This window comes from Mesoplodon densirostris, chromosome 1, assembly GCF_025265405.1.
Source record: "Mesoplodon densirostris isolate mMesDen1 chromosome 1, mMesDen1 primary haplotype, whole genome shotgun sequence".
NCBI lineage: Eukaryota > Metazoa > Chordata > Mammalia > Artiodactyla > Ziphiidae > Mesoplodon > Mesoplodon densirostris.
The window spans coordinates 118,403,355-118,418,634 of NC_082661.1; the positions used below are offsets into that span (position 1 = coordinate 118,403,355).

Genomic DNA, 15,280 nt, shown 5'->3' on the forward strand with positions numbered 1-15,280 from the left:
CTGCCTGCAGACCCGCTGTGTGATGAGCTTTGCCGCACAGTGATCGCGGCAGCCGTGCTCTTCTCCTTCATCGTGTCCGTGCTGCTGTCCACCTTCTGCATCCACCGCTACCACAAGAACGCCCACAAGCCGCCCATCGCCTCAGCTGAGATGACCTTCCGCCGGCCTGCCCAGGCCTTTCCGGTCAGCTACTCCTCATCTGGTGCCCGCCGGCCCTCGCTGGACTCTGTGGAGAACCAGGTCTCTGTGGACGCCTTCAAGATCCCGGTGAGGTTCCCCTCGTGGCCTCGGGGCTGGAGAGGCAGCCCCCCCGGGGGGAGGGGGCCTGCAGGTGGCGCCAGCCTCTGGTCTCGGGCAGCTGGGAGGGGAGGAGGGGACGGGTCACCTGGGGCTAATGCGTTCTCACCCACCGGGAGGACACCCTGAGCATTCCAGCAGCCCCCTGCCTTCACTGAGCGGCCTTCCAGGGAGGGGCGGAGAGCATGGAGCAGGGTGGAGAATGATGGGTGCTGATTTACATGGACTGAGATCTGGGCCGTTAGGATACGGGGAGGGTGGGCCGTGCTGAAGCTGACCGGGAGCTATCCTGCAGATGCCCCAAGCGCTGGGAGGAGGAAGGCTTGGGGGAGGCGCTGAGGAGGACTGTGGATTTTATTCTCAGAGGGTGGGCCCCCTGGGGGTGGGGCCCATGTTCTGCCTTCATTTCCGCAGGCCGCTCTCTTAGGAGTCTGTGGGGTGGGAGCCCCGTGATGAGGCACTGTCCCCATCCCGGCGAGAGAGGCTGGCAGGCGGGGGCTTGGTCAGGGTGGCAGCAGCAGAGACGGGAGTCTGTCTCTGGCCCCAAGGGAGGGGGCACTGAGGGGCCTCTAGGGCACCTGCGGAGGAGCCAGGCCCGGGCCTGTGGGTGGCCAGCTGATGAAGAGTGCCATCCAGAGCCAGCAGGCTTCCCGAGCCCCTCCTGCATGGCAGGGCCTGGGCCTGCGGTCAGCGTGTGCGCATCAGACACCACCCTGACCTGACCAGGCCACTCCTCTGCCTGCCGTGCCCTTCAGCGTGCTTGCTGGGAGTGCCCAAGTTGCTGGCAGCCTGGTGCTGGGAGGGGCTGAGGGAGGTGGCCAGAGCCGAGGCTGAGTAGGGAGCGTTGCGCCGTGCGCAGGAAGCTCGGCACCCGGGGGCCACAGTCCGCAGCCCAAGGTAGGAGGTAGCCAGGGTTCATAGGAGGTGCCACCCAAGGGGTGCTGGCCCCTCAGTGAGGGTCTGGGCCATGAGGGCTATTCCCCAACGTGGTGGCCACAGAGGCCTCCCTCCTGACTTCCCTAGTTCTCATCGCTCTGCAGCTGGGGTTCTCCAGCCCCAGCAGCATCTCAGCCTCCACAGCAGGCGCGTGGGACAAGCCGTTTGAGTCCTTTGAATGCCCTGGCGGTTTGGGGCTGAGGTACACGGTGAGAGTGGTGCTCGTAGGTGCGTGCGCAGGGGGTACTCTTCTGCAAAAACCACCCTCGGCCCACGTTGCCTCCAGCCCAGAGCCCAGAGCAACTCAGAGCCGGGCCCAAGGTCTGGGGGCCCCGCTGACCAGCTCCGAGGTCTTCGATGCACTATGCAATCTTTTGGCCTTTGTTTTGTCTTATGTAAAGTGGGGGGAATGGTTTTTAACATTTTTAAGAGGGTCAAATCAGTGATACCCACCTTAGCGCAGTCTCTGTGAGCAGTAAACTGTTATCCAGTGCAGTGTGGACACCAGGGCGGTGGTGACCGTGTTGTCAACATTGACCCTGACTGTGGGTTCTTGGGGAACCTGAGATACCAGGACGCCCGGGAACTGGCTGGAAGGCGCCCCTGGCCATGGTGCTGAGAGGAGGCTGCCTTGCTCCCAGATGTCAGAACTCAAGCTCTGTTCACTGGGGGGCAGTGCGTCCCCAGTAATGTCATCTCCGTGTGTTAGGCGAGCCTGGCAGGGCACAGCGTCAACAGCACCTGAAGCCACACCCACTCACCACCCAATTGCAGCGAGGCTTGGGGTAAAGGATGCCCAGTGCTGGCGCAGGAAGGCAGGTTCCAGACTGGATTCAGCATCCCCAGAATTCAAGTACATGAGCCAGGCTGGGGGTCTGGGAAGCTGCCCCGGTGTGGTCTTGAGTGGGCATGGTACGTGGATGGGACTTCGGTGGGAAGGCAGGGGCGTGCAGGTTCAGGGTAATGACTGGGCCTAGGGCAGGAGCAGGCTCTTCCACGCGTTGGGGTGGAGGTTCCCAAGGAGCATAGTGGCACCTTTCCAGGGGCTGCCACACAAGGAGAGTGTCCTTGACACTCCCACCAGTAGCCAGGGGTCCTGGGCTGGTGGGCAACTTGGGCCCCTGTTGCCAGTTCGGTTCTCTTAGGAGTTCTGGGGGGGTCTCTGGAAAGGGTGCCTGAAGATCTGGGCTGCTGGCCAGTCAGTGCCTTGTGGCCTGGTGTCCAAAGCGGAGACGGTGCTGAGCAGCTTGGGCCTGACTCCCAGGGAAGAGGCCATGCTCCCCTGTGAGCACCTATGGGTGCTGAGTAAGCCCTGAATCCCTCATTGGACAGACAAGGACACGGGCCTGGGGTGGCACAGGGCATCTTCAGTAGACAGGGGCCAGCGAGGGTACGGACATACGAAGTCCAGGCTGGTTTGCGGCAAGACCTGCCTTCCCGTGGGGGAGACACATCATGTCACGGCACCTCAGGGCCTGACTGTGGGGTCCTGCCCTTGTACATGGTGACGGTCAGTTGTCTGCACACTGGAGCTTGTCCACCAGGTCTCGCCTTCTTCCTTTTCTCACCATCTTTCTTCCCTCTCTTCTTGTCTCCCTTCCTTCATACCCAACCTAGGAGGATCCAAAGTGGGAATTCCCTCGGAAGAACTTGGTCCTTGGAAAAACTCTGGGAGAAGGAGAATTTGGAAAAGTGGTCAAGGCAACGGCCTTCCGGCTGAAAGGCAAAGCGGGGTACACGACTGTGGCTGTAAAGATGCTGAAAGGTATCTGTCCAGGCAGTACACAATGATGGTTCTGCCACGCACACCTGCGGGAGCCCCAAGGGGTGGATGAAGCCACGCGGCAGCCAGGGTTCTGGCAGCTGGCCTGGTGCCTCCTGAAGAGGCCCTCCCGTTGCTCTTCCTGGGTGGCTGCCGTCTGGGGATCCCCACCGTGGATGATGTGGGCTGGTGTGGTCCCTGGAGAAGCAGGGTGAGGACGTTCCTCCCTTGGAAGGCTCTGGAGTGGTGCTACTTCTGTACCAGTGTTGGGTAAAGATCCGAGTTTAAATTAAAAGCCCTTTTGGTTTTGGACTGACAGCTCTCCCCAACCCAGTCTGCTCCATTCATTTCTCTCAGCCAAGCATCCACCAGAGTCCTGGTGAAGAGACTACCTGTAAGGACCAGTCCCTGCCCCCTAGGGCCCTGCCTTGCCCAATCCCCACTGGTCCTCAGTGGGTCTGCCCCACCCCAGTCTTGCTGCAAGCTAGGCATCCTCACTGGTGTTTCTCAGCAGAGACTGGGTAGATGGCCCTCTGCCACAGCCGGGCTCTGGCCCAAGTGGACCAACTGAGGGCCCAGTGGCCGTGCAGTGGACACAGTCGGCCGATGCACACGTGGGTTCAGCAGCCAGGGGGCCATGCGGTGCAGAGTGCTTCTGGATACTTGCCCAGGCCCTCAGACTGGGGTCGCCCCTTGCCCACTAGACCCCAGGCCCTAAGGGGCACAGTGAGACTGGCCCTGGGTCACCCACATGTGGTCCAGTGAGTCCCAGTGCCCATCTCCAGATAAGTCTGCACCCAGAGGAGGTGACACAGCTGGGCCCTGGGCTGTGGGACCACTGACCCGGGAGGACTGTGTAGCCACAGCCACAGCTTTTGTCTCAGAATACCTCCACACCCAAGCTTCTGGTGGGAGCCCGAGCACGCTGTCCACCCTTGGGACGTGCGTGCTCAGCATGGCTGGAGGACTTCTGTGATGTCTGGCAGTCTCCGCCTTTCTGCAGGGCCTCACCCGCCACTGTTGAGTGCTTGGTCAGCAGGTGTTTGGGGACAACAGGGAGTCCCTTTACCTTCCCAGAAGGGTTACTGAGGGGGGTCTCTGTGCACCACTGTCTTTGAGAGATGGTGATTGCAAGGAAATACTGCCATTTGTGTGCACAGCCCAACCCCGGGAGGCTTTCCGTGGAAAGATCTGCTCACGTGGAAGTGTGCTTCTCGGGTTCTTACTCCCCGGAGGCACACGAGGCTGCTGTTGACCCTCCCACGGGCTGAGAGTAGCCCCAAGCAGTGGGATCCTTGCAGGCCTCGTCTGAACCTGGGTAGGATGTCTCTGAAGGGGATAATGGGTCTGTGCAGACCACCCTCCCCCACCCTGGTGTGGGTGCCGTGACCCAGCAGGGCTGCAGAAGGGGCTAACAGAAGGGACCGCTTTGCAACCTGCTGTGTTTACGTGCATTTCAGAGAATGCCTCGGCGAGCGAGCTGCGGGACCTGCTGTCAGAGTTCAACCTCCTGACGCAGGTCAGCCACCCGCAAGTCATCAAGCTATACGGGGCCTGCAGCCAGGACGGTAAGGCCAGCCAGGGACGAGCAGCTGCCAGGCGCAGACCAGGGGGCTCTGGGCCACTCCATTCTTCCTCCTTCCCCTTCCCCATCCTTTCCTCCTTGGGTGCCTGTTCTCTCTCCTCCTGGAAGCAGGATCTCTGGCTCTGGCTCCTGCCTGGAGCTTGCGTGTCAGTGAGAGGGCCGGAAGGGGTGCAGCAGGAGTGCTTGTGTGAGGCCTTCCCCTCAGTGTGTTCCCTGGGCCTGCCAGGGCTGCCATGAGGTCTCTGGGTACATCCTGGTTGTCAGCACCCTGCTCCAGGCAGAGCCCCCAAGGCAGGGAGCTCCAGAAACGAGCACTGCCTCCTGGGCATGGGGAACCAGACATGCCATAATCTCCGGGTGACCCCAACCCCAGCCCTGCGTGGCAAAGGCATTGTCACCATCTCTCACATAAAAGCATCTTGCTCTGCTGGTATTCCAAACCTGCTGTGCCACCCAAGGGACCTCCCACTGTGTGTGTGTGTGTGTTTGGTGTGCGAGGGAGACGGGGCTGGCAGGGAGAGGGCAGCAGGGACGCTGGTCAGCGCCAGCAGAACTCAGGACTGGGCCTCAGGCAGGACTGCAGCCCAGAGCTGCTGAGAGCAGACCAGAGCAGGGAGCAGGTGGCCCCAGGCAGGTCCAGACCCTGCCTCTGTCAGCCGTCCCCAGGCCGTGCTGTGGCAGGACCGAGGATGCAGAAGGGCCTGACATCCTAGCAGCAGGGGGTGCTTCCCAGGACGGTCCTGAATGCAGTGACCGCCTGCCTGGGGCACCCAGGCAAGAGGTCATGCTCAACCACCCACGCAGCTGACTTTGGCGTGGCCCCCGCAAGGCGGAGAGCCAGTGATGTGAGAGTGAGCTGGGGCTTAAGTCCTCAGGCTGCCAGAACACAGGCATTTGCCTCCCAGAGCAGGGCTGGGTCTGTCTGCCCAGGTGCAGAGCCTGCCCAGGGGCCCTGCGGCCTGGCCCGTGCTCTGGGAAGCAGTTGCCCAGAGCTGGCCTGACTTCCGCCTGCCCGGGGCCCCGCAGGCAGCCAGCCCACAGCCCCCTCTGCCCCCAGGGCCGCTGTTCCTCATCGTGGAGTATGCCAAGTACGGCTCCCTGCGGGGCTTCCTCCGAGAGAGCCGCAAGGCGGGGCCCGGCTACGTGGGCAGCAGAGACAGCCGCAACTCCAGCTACCTGGACAACCCGGAGGAGCGGGCCCTGACCATGGGTGACCTCATCTCCTTCGCCTGGCAGATCTCGCGGGGGATGCAGTACCTGGCCGAGATGAAGGTGTGTGCCGTCCCAGCCCTGCCCTCCCCTCCGCCTGCCATGGGCCTGGATTTCAGGGGTCCCTGCCGTTGTCTTCCTTGCAGCTCGTCCATCGGGACTTGGCAGCCAGAAACGTCCTAGTAGCCGAGGGGCGCAGGATGAAGATCTCGGATTTTGGTCTGTCCCGAGATGTTTATGAAGAGGATTCCTACGTGAAGAGGAGCAAGGTACCAGGCCTGGGGCGTGCCAGCCTGGGGCTCCCGGGCTGGGTGTGGGCAACCATCAGGGTACCCACAGGGTAGGGGCAAGATTTTTATCTGGAGAAGATAAAGCAGATTTTTAGAGTATAAATTTCCAGCCCTCATCCCCAAACCCTTCCCCAGTTCTGGGCCCCCAGAGACCCAGCTCAGGACTCAGCCCCAAGTCTGTTCCTTCTCTTCCGCAGAGCCACACGTGGTCTTGCAGAGCTGCCCGCTGGGTAGTGGGGACCCTGCAGCTTCTCTCGCTTTTGATCACTATCGTTTTTGAAGGTCACCTAACACTGCAGAAAGAGCAACCTTCTCTGCAGTTGTTCCTCTTGATTCTACAGAGCGAAGGTCACTGTTTGCTTTAGTCCTTTGCTTAGAGGAGAGAAACGAAATAAACCCGAGCTTGCTATTCATTCCTTGTAGAAGGGAATGAATCGCTTTACAGGTGGGGATTCTCCTGGGACGAGGGCCTGGGAACCCCTGCCTAAGAGAGTTTGGAAGATGCACCAGGAGGCCCTGGAGACAGGGTCTGGAGTCGCAATGTAGGGATTTCAGAAGCTTTTTCCGAGTCACTGAAACAGGTGGTCAGGGGCCCTTCTCGGGAAATCTGGTTCCCTGGCGTGGTCCAGTTCTCTGTGGCATTGGTCTTGACCCTCTTAGTTCTGTTGCCCTCTCAGCCCCTCTCCTGCTGCAGCCTCTCTGTGACAGACTGGACAGGGCCAGCTCATGGGTACCTTCAAGATACACAGCTAACCTGGCATTCAGAACATATGCTGCTCAAAAAGAAAAACACAAAAAGTGACGGCATATATACTTCAGCTTTGCTCTGAGGGTCAGGAGAAGACCTGGTGTTGCCAGGGGCTGTGAGGGTGATGTTTCATTTCTTCTGGGGTGTCCGTTGTGACAGCACATCTCAGAAGTGCTGAAGGGGAAGTGGAGAGGGGCTGCTCCCTGCCCTGTGGAGGGCGGTGGGCAGAGCTTTCCTGTTGACACATAGGTCCTCAGGAAAGCCCCGTGTCATGAAGCAAGAAGCACAGTGTGGCCAAGCACGTCCCCCAAGAGCACAGGCTGTAGGCAGCGTTGTTAGGAACACACCCCCCTGAAACAGTCACACTTCATTAAGGATATAAATCCTAAAGAAAAAAAATTTTTTTAATTAATTTATTTTTGGCTGTGCTGGGTTTTCATTGCTGTGTGCGGGCTTTCTCTATTTGCGGTGAGTGAGGACTACTCTTCGTCGCGGCCCGTGGGCTTCTCATTGTGGTGGCTTCTAGAGCATGGGCTCTAGGTGCGTGGGCTCAGTAGTTGTGGCTCGCGGGCTCTAGAGCGGAGGCTCAGTAGTTGTGGCGCACGGGCTTCATCGCACTGCGGCCTGTGGGATCTTCCCGGACCAGGCTCAATGTCCCCTGCATTGGCAGGCGGATTCCTAACCACTGCGCCACCAGGGAAGCCCAAGAATACTTTTTTAAAAAGGAATTATAGTAAACGTTGCATTGAAGTCTAATGCATGCCTTTTTTTAAAAAAATTGATTTTTGCCTTAAGGCTGACCTATTTGTACTGAAAAGCTATTTCTCGAGTTGCATTAGAAAGGATTTGTTAGGTCTGACCCCAGCACCTCTGTGGTAGGGGGCACTCTTTCAGAGGATGCAGAAAGGGCCCTGGGATAAGATAAGAGGTAAAAACCAGCCCGAAGGCACACACACTGATTTCTTCCCTCAGAGCTTCTCAGAAGAGCCTTTAGTTTGCTTGTTTGCATCCGAAGTCCCCAAGATGGAAAATGCTGGATGTCAGTTTCCCAAACTCGTTCACCCTCAGAAATCAAGGGAGACCTCGCTGCATGGTGTTCCTGGGCCACCCACTGGGCAGCAGCAGCCAGGGAAGCGGCCGTAGGAGGACCTGGCTTGTGCTCGATATCAATTTATTGGGTTTCTTCTCAACAGGGCTGTGGTGCGTGACAGGCACACGTTGAGTAGATGTGAGCAGGCCAGCTGACTCCCTCTGGTGTCTCAGCCAAGCCTGGGAGGGCCAGGCTGGGGCTCCGGCCCCTGCGAGGCACCAGTCCTGTACCCAGGAACACTCTGCTGTCATTACTCAGCATCCCCTCAGAGCTGGAAGAGCCTGGAACGTGGCACCCCCCTTCCCACCCCCCACCCCCGCCAGTTCCCAGGATGTCAGAGCTACGTTAATGTCTTTCTTTCACACCCTCTTTAGGGTCGGATCCCAGTCAAGTGGATGGCCATTGAGTCCCTCTTCGATCACATCTACACCACCCAGAGTGACGTGTGAGTGGGTGTTGCCTTCCCGGGGAGGGGGGGAGGTTACACGTGTATAGGGCCATGCCACCTGTCTCAGCAGCTCCACTGGGGAACAGTGCTGGCCCTGAGTGCCTGTCAGCTCATGCCAACCATCCACAGTGAACCCTCCAAGCTGTCGGGGCTTTGTGTATTCACTCAGCAATTGGCGAGGGCCCAGGCAGTAATTCTGAAAGCTACTACTTTCAGAGTGTAAGGGTGTGAGCCATGGCTGCAGACCCCCTCACCTCCCTCCCTCTCCCTCCCCTCTCCTCTCTGGGTGTCTCTGACACACAGGCTCAGCCAAACAGTTCCCCTCCTGTGGGCCTGAGCACAGGCTGGGCTCAAGCAGGTCCCTGAGGACTGGTCCCCGCCCATAGGCAGGGGTGGTCTTGAGTGAGTTTCTAGGCAGGTGCCCCAAACTACTCCAAGTTGGGGACCAAAACTCAGTCTTCCAGGTCCAATTACATTTTTGATAGTTTTCAAAAATACAACAGACTTGTTTCCAAGTGTTCTGCTCTGAACAGGCTTGCATATTTTGAACAATGTGGGCTGTGAAAAGGCAGTTCTTAGACAGTTTTAACAACTGTGTTCTGATTACAAAGTTGACCGTAAGAAAATTGGAAATGAAGGGGAAAGCAAAATGAAGAGACTAAAAGCCACTAGGATCCCACCACCCCTAAGTAACTACTGCTGGCCCTTGCAGGCATGACCTAGAGTTTTCTGTGGCGTGCAGGTATATGCTTTTTGTTACTGTAAGTGGACTCGTGTGTTAATACTGTTTTGTGGTATGATTTTGTCCCCACTTCACAGTAAATTTTCTCTCATAATTAAGTATGTTTTCTATAGCAGTGCTTTTTTTTCTTCTAAGATCTTACGAAAATTTGCAAGCACACAGAAAAGGTGAAGGAACTGTGCAGGGAGCCCTCTGCCCTGTGGCCTAGGTCTCGCCTACGTTTTGATGTGCTTGCTTGGCTGCCCTGTGCCATCTCTGATGCTTCAGAGCATCACCTCAGGGGCCAGCCGTGTGCCCTTTTGGGTGAGGGGGCTGAGCTTGGGCAGCGGCTTGGCAGGGGTGGGGGCAGGGCAGGCAGATGGTTCATCCCCACCTCTATTCCCCACCCCATCTGTTAGGTCAGCACAGGCTGAAGCTGTGAGCACTTGGGCCACTCTCTGTACTGGGGACTCGGGGTCAGACGCTGCTGGGGGGATGAGTGTCTGGTGCACAGAGGGCACTGCAGACCCAGTGCAACCACTCACTGGTCCTCTTGTTCCCTGCAGGTGGTCCTTCGGTGTCCTGCTGTGGGAGATTGTGACCCTGGGGGGCAACCCCTACCCTGGGATTCCTCCAGAGCGGCTCTTCAACCTTCTGAAGACAGGCTACCGGATGGAGAGGCCAGACAACTGCAGCGAGGAGATGTGAGCAGGCTTTGCTCTGGCCCAGGCTTCCTCAGACACAGACACACTGGACTTTGACGGGAATGAGACACGTGCACTGATTCTTTCCCGCTTCTGGGCAGCCCTGGGTGCCAGCCCAGGGCGAGCTTGGTGGCGGGTAGTGACAGGCAGGGCATGACGGGGCAGAAGTCAGAGAACCACCCTTGGGTGTGACGGCAGATGCTGGGGACCCTTGACTCCACGGGGGGCCGGGTTGGCCTCCTGGAGGCCTTCAGGGGTGAGGGGGGTGGAGCAGGACGGGGGGAAAGGTGGTGGAAGGATGAGAGGGTGCTTCAGACCGAGGGAGCAGCTTGAGCCAAAGGCCAGAGACCTGTCCCAGGATGCTTGGGGAGGGGTGGGTAATTCAGAATGGCCCCAAGGGCGCATATAGGGGAGTACACAAGTGGAGGCACAAAGGCAGGCAAGGAGTGGGCAGGGGGAGCCTGGACTTTAGCCCTAGGGCACCAGAATCTTCTCATCTGATGGTGGTTCCATCAGACGATTCTCAGAGGACAGGTTGAGAACACATGAGAAGGGGTCATCTGCAGGCAGAGAGACACCGGTCCATTCATTCTATGAAGTCTGTCGTGCGCCTGCCACGTGCTTGGCTTGAGGCTAGATGGGGGAGTGCAAGGCTGAGTAGGTGCCACCTCCCTGGACGGCCTGGGATGGCAGGCAGGGGCCCAGCGCACACCCACATGGTAGGTCCAGAAGCCTTGCAACCATGCCGGGGCCCCAGGGGAGGGAGGAAGGTACAAGTCAGAGTGTGATTGGCAGGTGTTTGTGTTCATACCCAGTTCGTCCTTCATAAGAGTTTTAATGACCAGCATTTCTGCCTTAGCCATCATAGCACCAGACGCTGTGAGCCCCTGCTGACCCCTCAAACTCTGACCCACCTCAGAGAAGGATGTCAGTGACACAAAAACAGCTTTGAGGTTCGGGAACAGAGCCCCTGGGGCCCAGGGCACTATACTGAGTTTGGTGGCTATGACCGGGCAGTCCTTGCTGGATTGTCACCGCCCACCTGTGTGTCCCATCAGGTACAGTCTGATGCTGCAGTGCTGGAAGGAGGAGCCAGACAAGAGGCCAGTGTTTGCCGACATCAGCAAAGACCTGGATAAGATGATGGTTAAGAGCAGAGTGAGTACCCGGAGCCGATTCCTGGTGCCGGCTTCCCGCGGGCCTCCCGCCCGTCCGCAGAGTTCCCAGCGTGGCACACAGAGCGAGGCTGCCTGGAGGGAGTTGGTCGTGCTGTCCCCAGGGGGAGCCAGCGACTGAACCCTTGTCCTTAATCCAGGCCTTTTGGGCTTCTTTTATTTATTTATTTTTTTGAAAGATATAGAAGTATTTTACTTAATGAAGTCACAAAAATGTATAATTTTTTTTACAACTTTATTGGAGTATAATTGCTTCACAACGGTGTTAGTTTCTGCTTTATAACAAAGTGAATCAGTTATACATATACATCTGTTCCCATATCCCTTCCCTCTTGCGTCTTAAATCAGAAAGAAACCAAGATTTTTACCTTGACCCTTAGGAAGAGCCCTCCACAGATAGGGGTGGGAGGAAAATATTCCAAAGCCAAACAGAATCATTTTCAATAACAGAAGATGAGGAAGTAGAGTTGAAATGACTGTGTCCTAAATTCATATGCTGTCAGGGGCCCGGCTGGGGGTGGGAAGTGACTAGAGACCAGCAGAGACTGCGACAGACAGGAGCCCACCAGCTGCCCCTGAAAGGCCCCTCACTGTGGACACTTGTCACCTGTAGGAACATGAGTGCCGGCATGCCGGGTCTTCTGAATTTTAAGGGATATTTATGTTGTTTCCCAGTTTTTAATAGCAAGTCATTTAAATTTCCAAAACCTCTGTGTGGGCCAAACAGTTGTATCCGTGTGCCTCCAAATTTCCAACTCCAGGTGACTGAGGAAGTCAACAAAGTTTCCACTAATACTGATTAAGCAATCGCTGACTCCCATGTTCTGTGTTAGATGCTGGGCATGCAAGTCAACAAAACAGGCACAGACCTTGCCGTCGTGGTTTCGTCCTTCCATTGACACATTTACTAAAAGTTATTTCTTCAGAGCAAGATGCATGGACTCGGCCACTTGTAATAAAACTCAGCATCAGAGCATCAGTGTCCCGTTTGGGTGAACCCTGTGAGTGCAGGGTTGTCCTAAACAAAGGCGATAGCTGATGCCAAGAGATGGCCTTCCTAGAACAGTGCCGAGAACCAGCCAGCAAAACGCTGGAACCATTCTTTACACATTGAACCAGGGAAGTGGAAATGGCAGGTATTCAAGAATCGTCATGCTTGGGAGCTGAAGCCTATCTATAGCAGTGTCCTCTGCAAAACCCACATCAGTGCCTCCGATTTCTGAGTCCTGACATGATGTTCAAGATGCTTGGAGGGAAGCAGAGAGTGCTTCTTGGCATTCTTGCAACGAGTCACGGGGCTGCAGCGAGCTCTCCCAGAGCCCTAGGTTTTGTAAACAGGCCGATTCTCCAGTGCTGGGCCTGGTGCCCCCAGTGCTGCAGAGAGAGAACTAGGACAGTGAGGGAGCACATTTGTGCCCCCAAGGAGGTGATTTTCTAAGGAGGAGCGATGAGGACCACGGAGCAGGGCCAGGCGAGGCAGAGGCTGGAGGAGCTCAGTGCTGGCACCCTGGCGAGGGAGGGGCTCAGGTCTCACAAGAGGCCAGTAGGCATGGGGTGCGACTCTGCCGGGGCTTCTGCTCTTGGGCAGGGAGTGGCGGGCGTGTCCAGTAGTGGCCTGCGCCAGGGGTGACCAGCCCTCTCTCCCTTCCAGGACTACTTGGACCTGGCCGCGTCCACCCCATCTGATTCCCTGCTGTACGACGACGGCCTGTCAGAGGAGGAGATGCCCCTGGTGGACTGTAATAACGCTCCCCTCCCTCGAACCCTCCCCTCCACGTGGATTGAAAACAAACTCTATGGTAGAATTTCACATGCATTTACTAGATTCTAGCCACGTTGTTCCTCTCTGCACTGTCCTTTTTCTCTGTAATGCTTTTTAAGAGTGTTTCTGGTCTGAGTGAAGCCAAAGTCTGCTCTGAACCTTTTTGTTTGTAAATGTCTGACTTTGCATCCGTTTACATTCAGGCATTTTTTAGTATTATGTTTTTTTAAAAGGATGTGAAAATATGTGTAATTACCACACTGCCCAGCAACTTAGGACGATAGAGAAGAAAGACAGCAGGGCAGAACTCTCAGGGGATATTGAGAAAATGATGACTAAGTCATTTCCTGCGTGGGTATCAAGTCATAGTACTTCTAATTTAACTACTGGGATAAATTTACCTGATCTGGGGAGGCATTTAATTTAGAAAGGAGGAACCAGCACCACTCTGCCTGCACTAGAGCACACAGCCAGTGGCCACTCCCCCAGACCCTGCCTGGGTGGAAGGCAGCTCTTGGAGGCCACCTGGTGCTGGGGACCACCGTGGCGGGGGGAGGGGAAGGGGGGGACACACGCAGACTGCTGTTTTCACATCCTTTGCGTTACAAACTGTCATGACACTTGTCACTTACGAAGTCAGTACAAAAAGCTGGAGCAAAATGCTTTTTGAAAGAACGTAGTCTGTGGTGCTGTGGTCTTGCAATGGACAGTAAATATGGTTCTTGCCAAAACTCCTTCTTTTGTCTTCGATTCAGTACTTGAAGTTTTTTCCTGTTTCCTAACTTCATCATGGATTGTTTTGAAATCTTGGAGTTTCAAGCATTTTTCTGCCGAGATTGTTCCTTTTGCATGCCTCCTGGGTCACTGATTCCTTACTGGCTAGTGCTACCTGCCATTTGTCCCGTCGACGCTGTGGGGCTCGCCTGCGTGCACCCTTGGTTTGGAAGATCCTCTCCTCCGTGGTAGGCTGGGATGGAAGACAAGTAGCCTCCTTTACTTTAGAGAACTTTTTATAGAAAGTCTCCTGCTGCAGTAAGCCACGTAGTACAGCAAGGTGCTGATGCTTTATGCTGCCTTCGAAAAAGAGTTAAACAGGTCAACAAGTATTTATCAGATTTGAGAGTCTGAAGCTTATACAAGTCCAAATTGGTAGTTTCTGGTAAGCTGCAGTTACCAGAGAGCACGTGATGTTTCCCCCCAAATGGTACCCATGTTTTGGAAACCTGGAGCACGAAACTCTGCAGGCAGTTGGCCCAGAAACCAGAAGTTTGGTTTGAACCTCAAAGGGAGTTTTGCCAAGGCCTTACTGTCTGCACATGAAGTTTGGGTTCTTCAGTGCAGAACAAATGATCTGTTTTCATTTTTAGGCATGTCAGACCCGAACTGGCCTGAAGAGAGTCCTGTACCACTCACGAGAGCCGATGGCACCAACACTGGGTGTCCGAGATATGCAAATGATAGTGTATATGCTAACTGGATGGTTTCACCCTCCGCGGCACAATTAACGGACACGTTTGATAGTTAACAGTTCTTTGTGAAAGGTAATGGACTCACAGGGGAAGAAACATACCGAGAACAGAAAGTCTGCTGGCCCCTCCTTGCACATTTCACACTGGCTGGTGATTTTCCCTCCCAGCAGACGTAGCGCTCTGGACGAGTGTTCTGAGTCCAGCATGTAGGTGTCCCTTCCTCTTCAGTCCACGGCAGCACCCAGCGCTGGTCTGGGTTCAGCAGTGAGCACCACATACTCCGTGCTCACACGTGTGGGTCCCTCACGCACTATCCGAACTGTTTGATTTTTCCGGCTGCCGCCAAACGAGGCCACACGATTTAAACATGAAGCACACACACCAAAAAGGCAGCAGGAAAAAAAAAAAACTGGCCCAGACAACCTGTCCTTGTTCAGAACGAGAGCCCGGCCAGGCCTCATAGGGTTGTCAAAGCCCAGCCAGGGCTGGAGAGGGAGAGGGGACCTCGGGACAGGCCTCAGCTCAGCCTTCGAGATCCTGAGAATGTTTTGTTTTGTTTTGTTTTGTTTTGTTTTGTTTTGTTTAAATCATGTAACTTTTTCTTAGGGAGACATTTGATTTTTATCATGATTAAAATGATTCTTAGATTTAGCACAGTGGAGAGACATGATGCCGCATTTGCTGTGTAGGTAGGTGGTGTGAGGGGAGAGGGCTCCCAGGACACGGTTGTTCCCATCACTGAGTAATCACTAACCCCCTGACGAGAAGTGTGTGGAGGAGTGGGGCCGTTGAGTGGAGTGCCCTCGTGTCCAAGGACTGCTGACCGCAGAGACTTGGCTGCTGTGAATCCCTGCACCCCACAGCCTTCAGCGTCCCCCCGTCCAGCGCTGAAAGGTTGCGGAGGCTCATCTCACACATTAGTGGGGTGGGACTTGTGCTCAGTTTCAAAGGGACAGTTCAGCTAGTTAGGTTAGAAGTTGCATCGACAGTGACACCTCTGATTATGATTCTGATGGAAAAGACAGTGTTTTGGCTCTTATAGAGCTTGTGTGAAAAGGTACACTCTTCCTGTGTTTGTAACGTA

General features: G+C 55.9%; 1 protein-coding gene across 1 annotated transcript in view; it reads left to right on the top strand.

Annotated features, from left to right (window-relative positions):
• Window positions 1–14,252, top strand: part of RET (ret proto-oncogene) — a 34,944-nt gene extending 20,692 nt beyond the window's left edge. The window contains exons 16-25 of the mRNA XM_060096773.1: window positions 11–267; window positions 2,851–2,998; window positions 4,456–4,563; window positions 5,638–5,852; window positions 5,936–6,058; window positions 8,292–8,362; window positions 9,653–9,790; window positions 10,849–10,948; window positions 12,617–12,704; window positions 14,095–14,252. Of these exons, the coding sequence (XP_059952756.1) occupies window positions 11–267; window positions 2,851–2,998; window positions 4,456–4,563; window positions 5,638–5,852; window positions 5,936–6,058; window positions 8,292–8,362; window positions 9,653–9,790; window positions 10,849–10,948; window positions 12,617–12,704; window positions 14,095–14,252 (1,406 nt within the window). The remainder of the gene's footprint in view (window positions 1–10; window positions 268–2,850; window positions 2,999–4,455; window positions 4,564–5,637; window positions 5,853–5,935; window positions 6,059–8,291; window positions 8,363–9,652; window positions 9,791–10,848; window positions 10,949–12,616; window positions 12,705–14,094) is intronic.
• The last annotated feature ends 1,028 nt before the right edge of the window (window positions 14,253–15,280 follow it).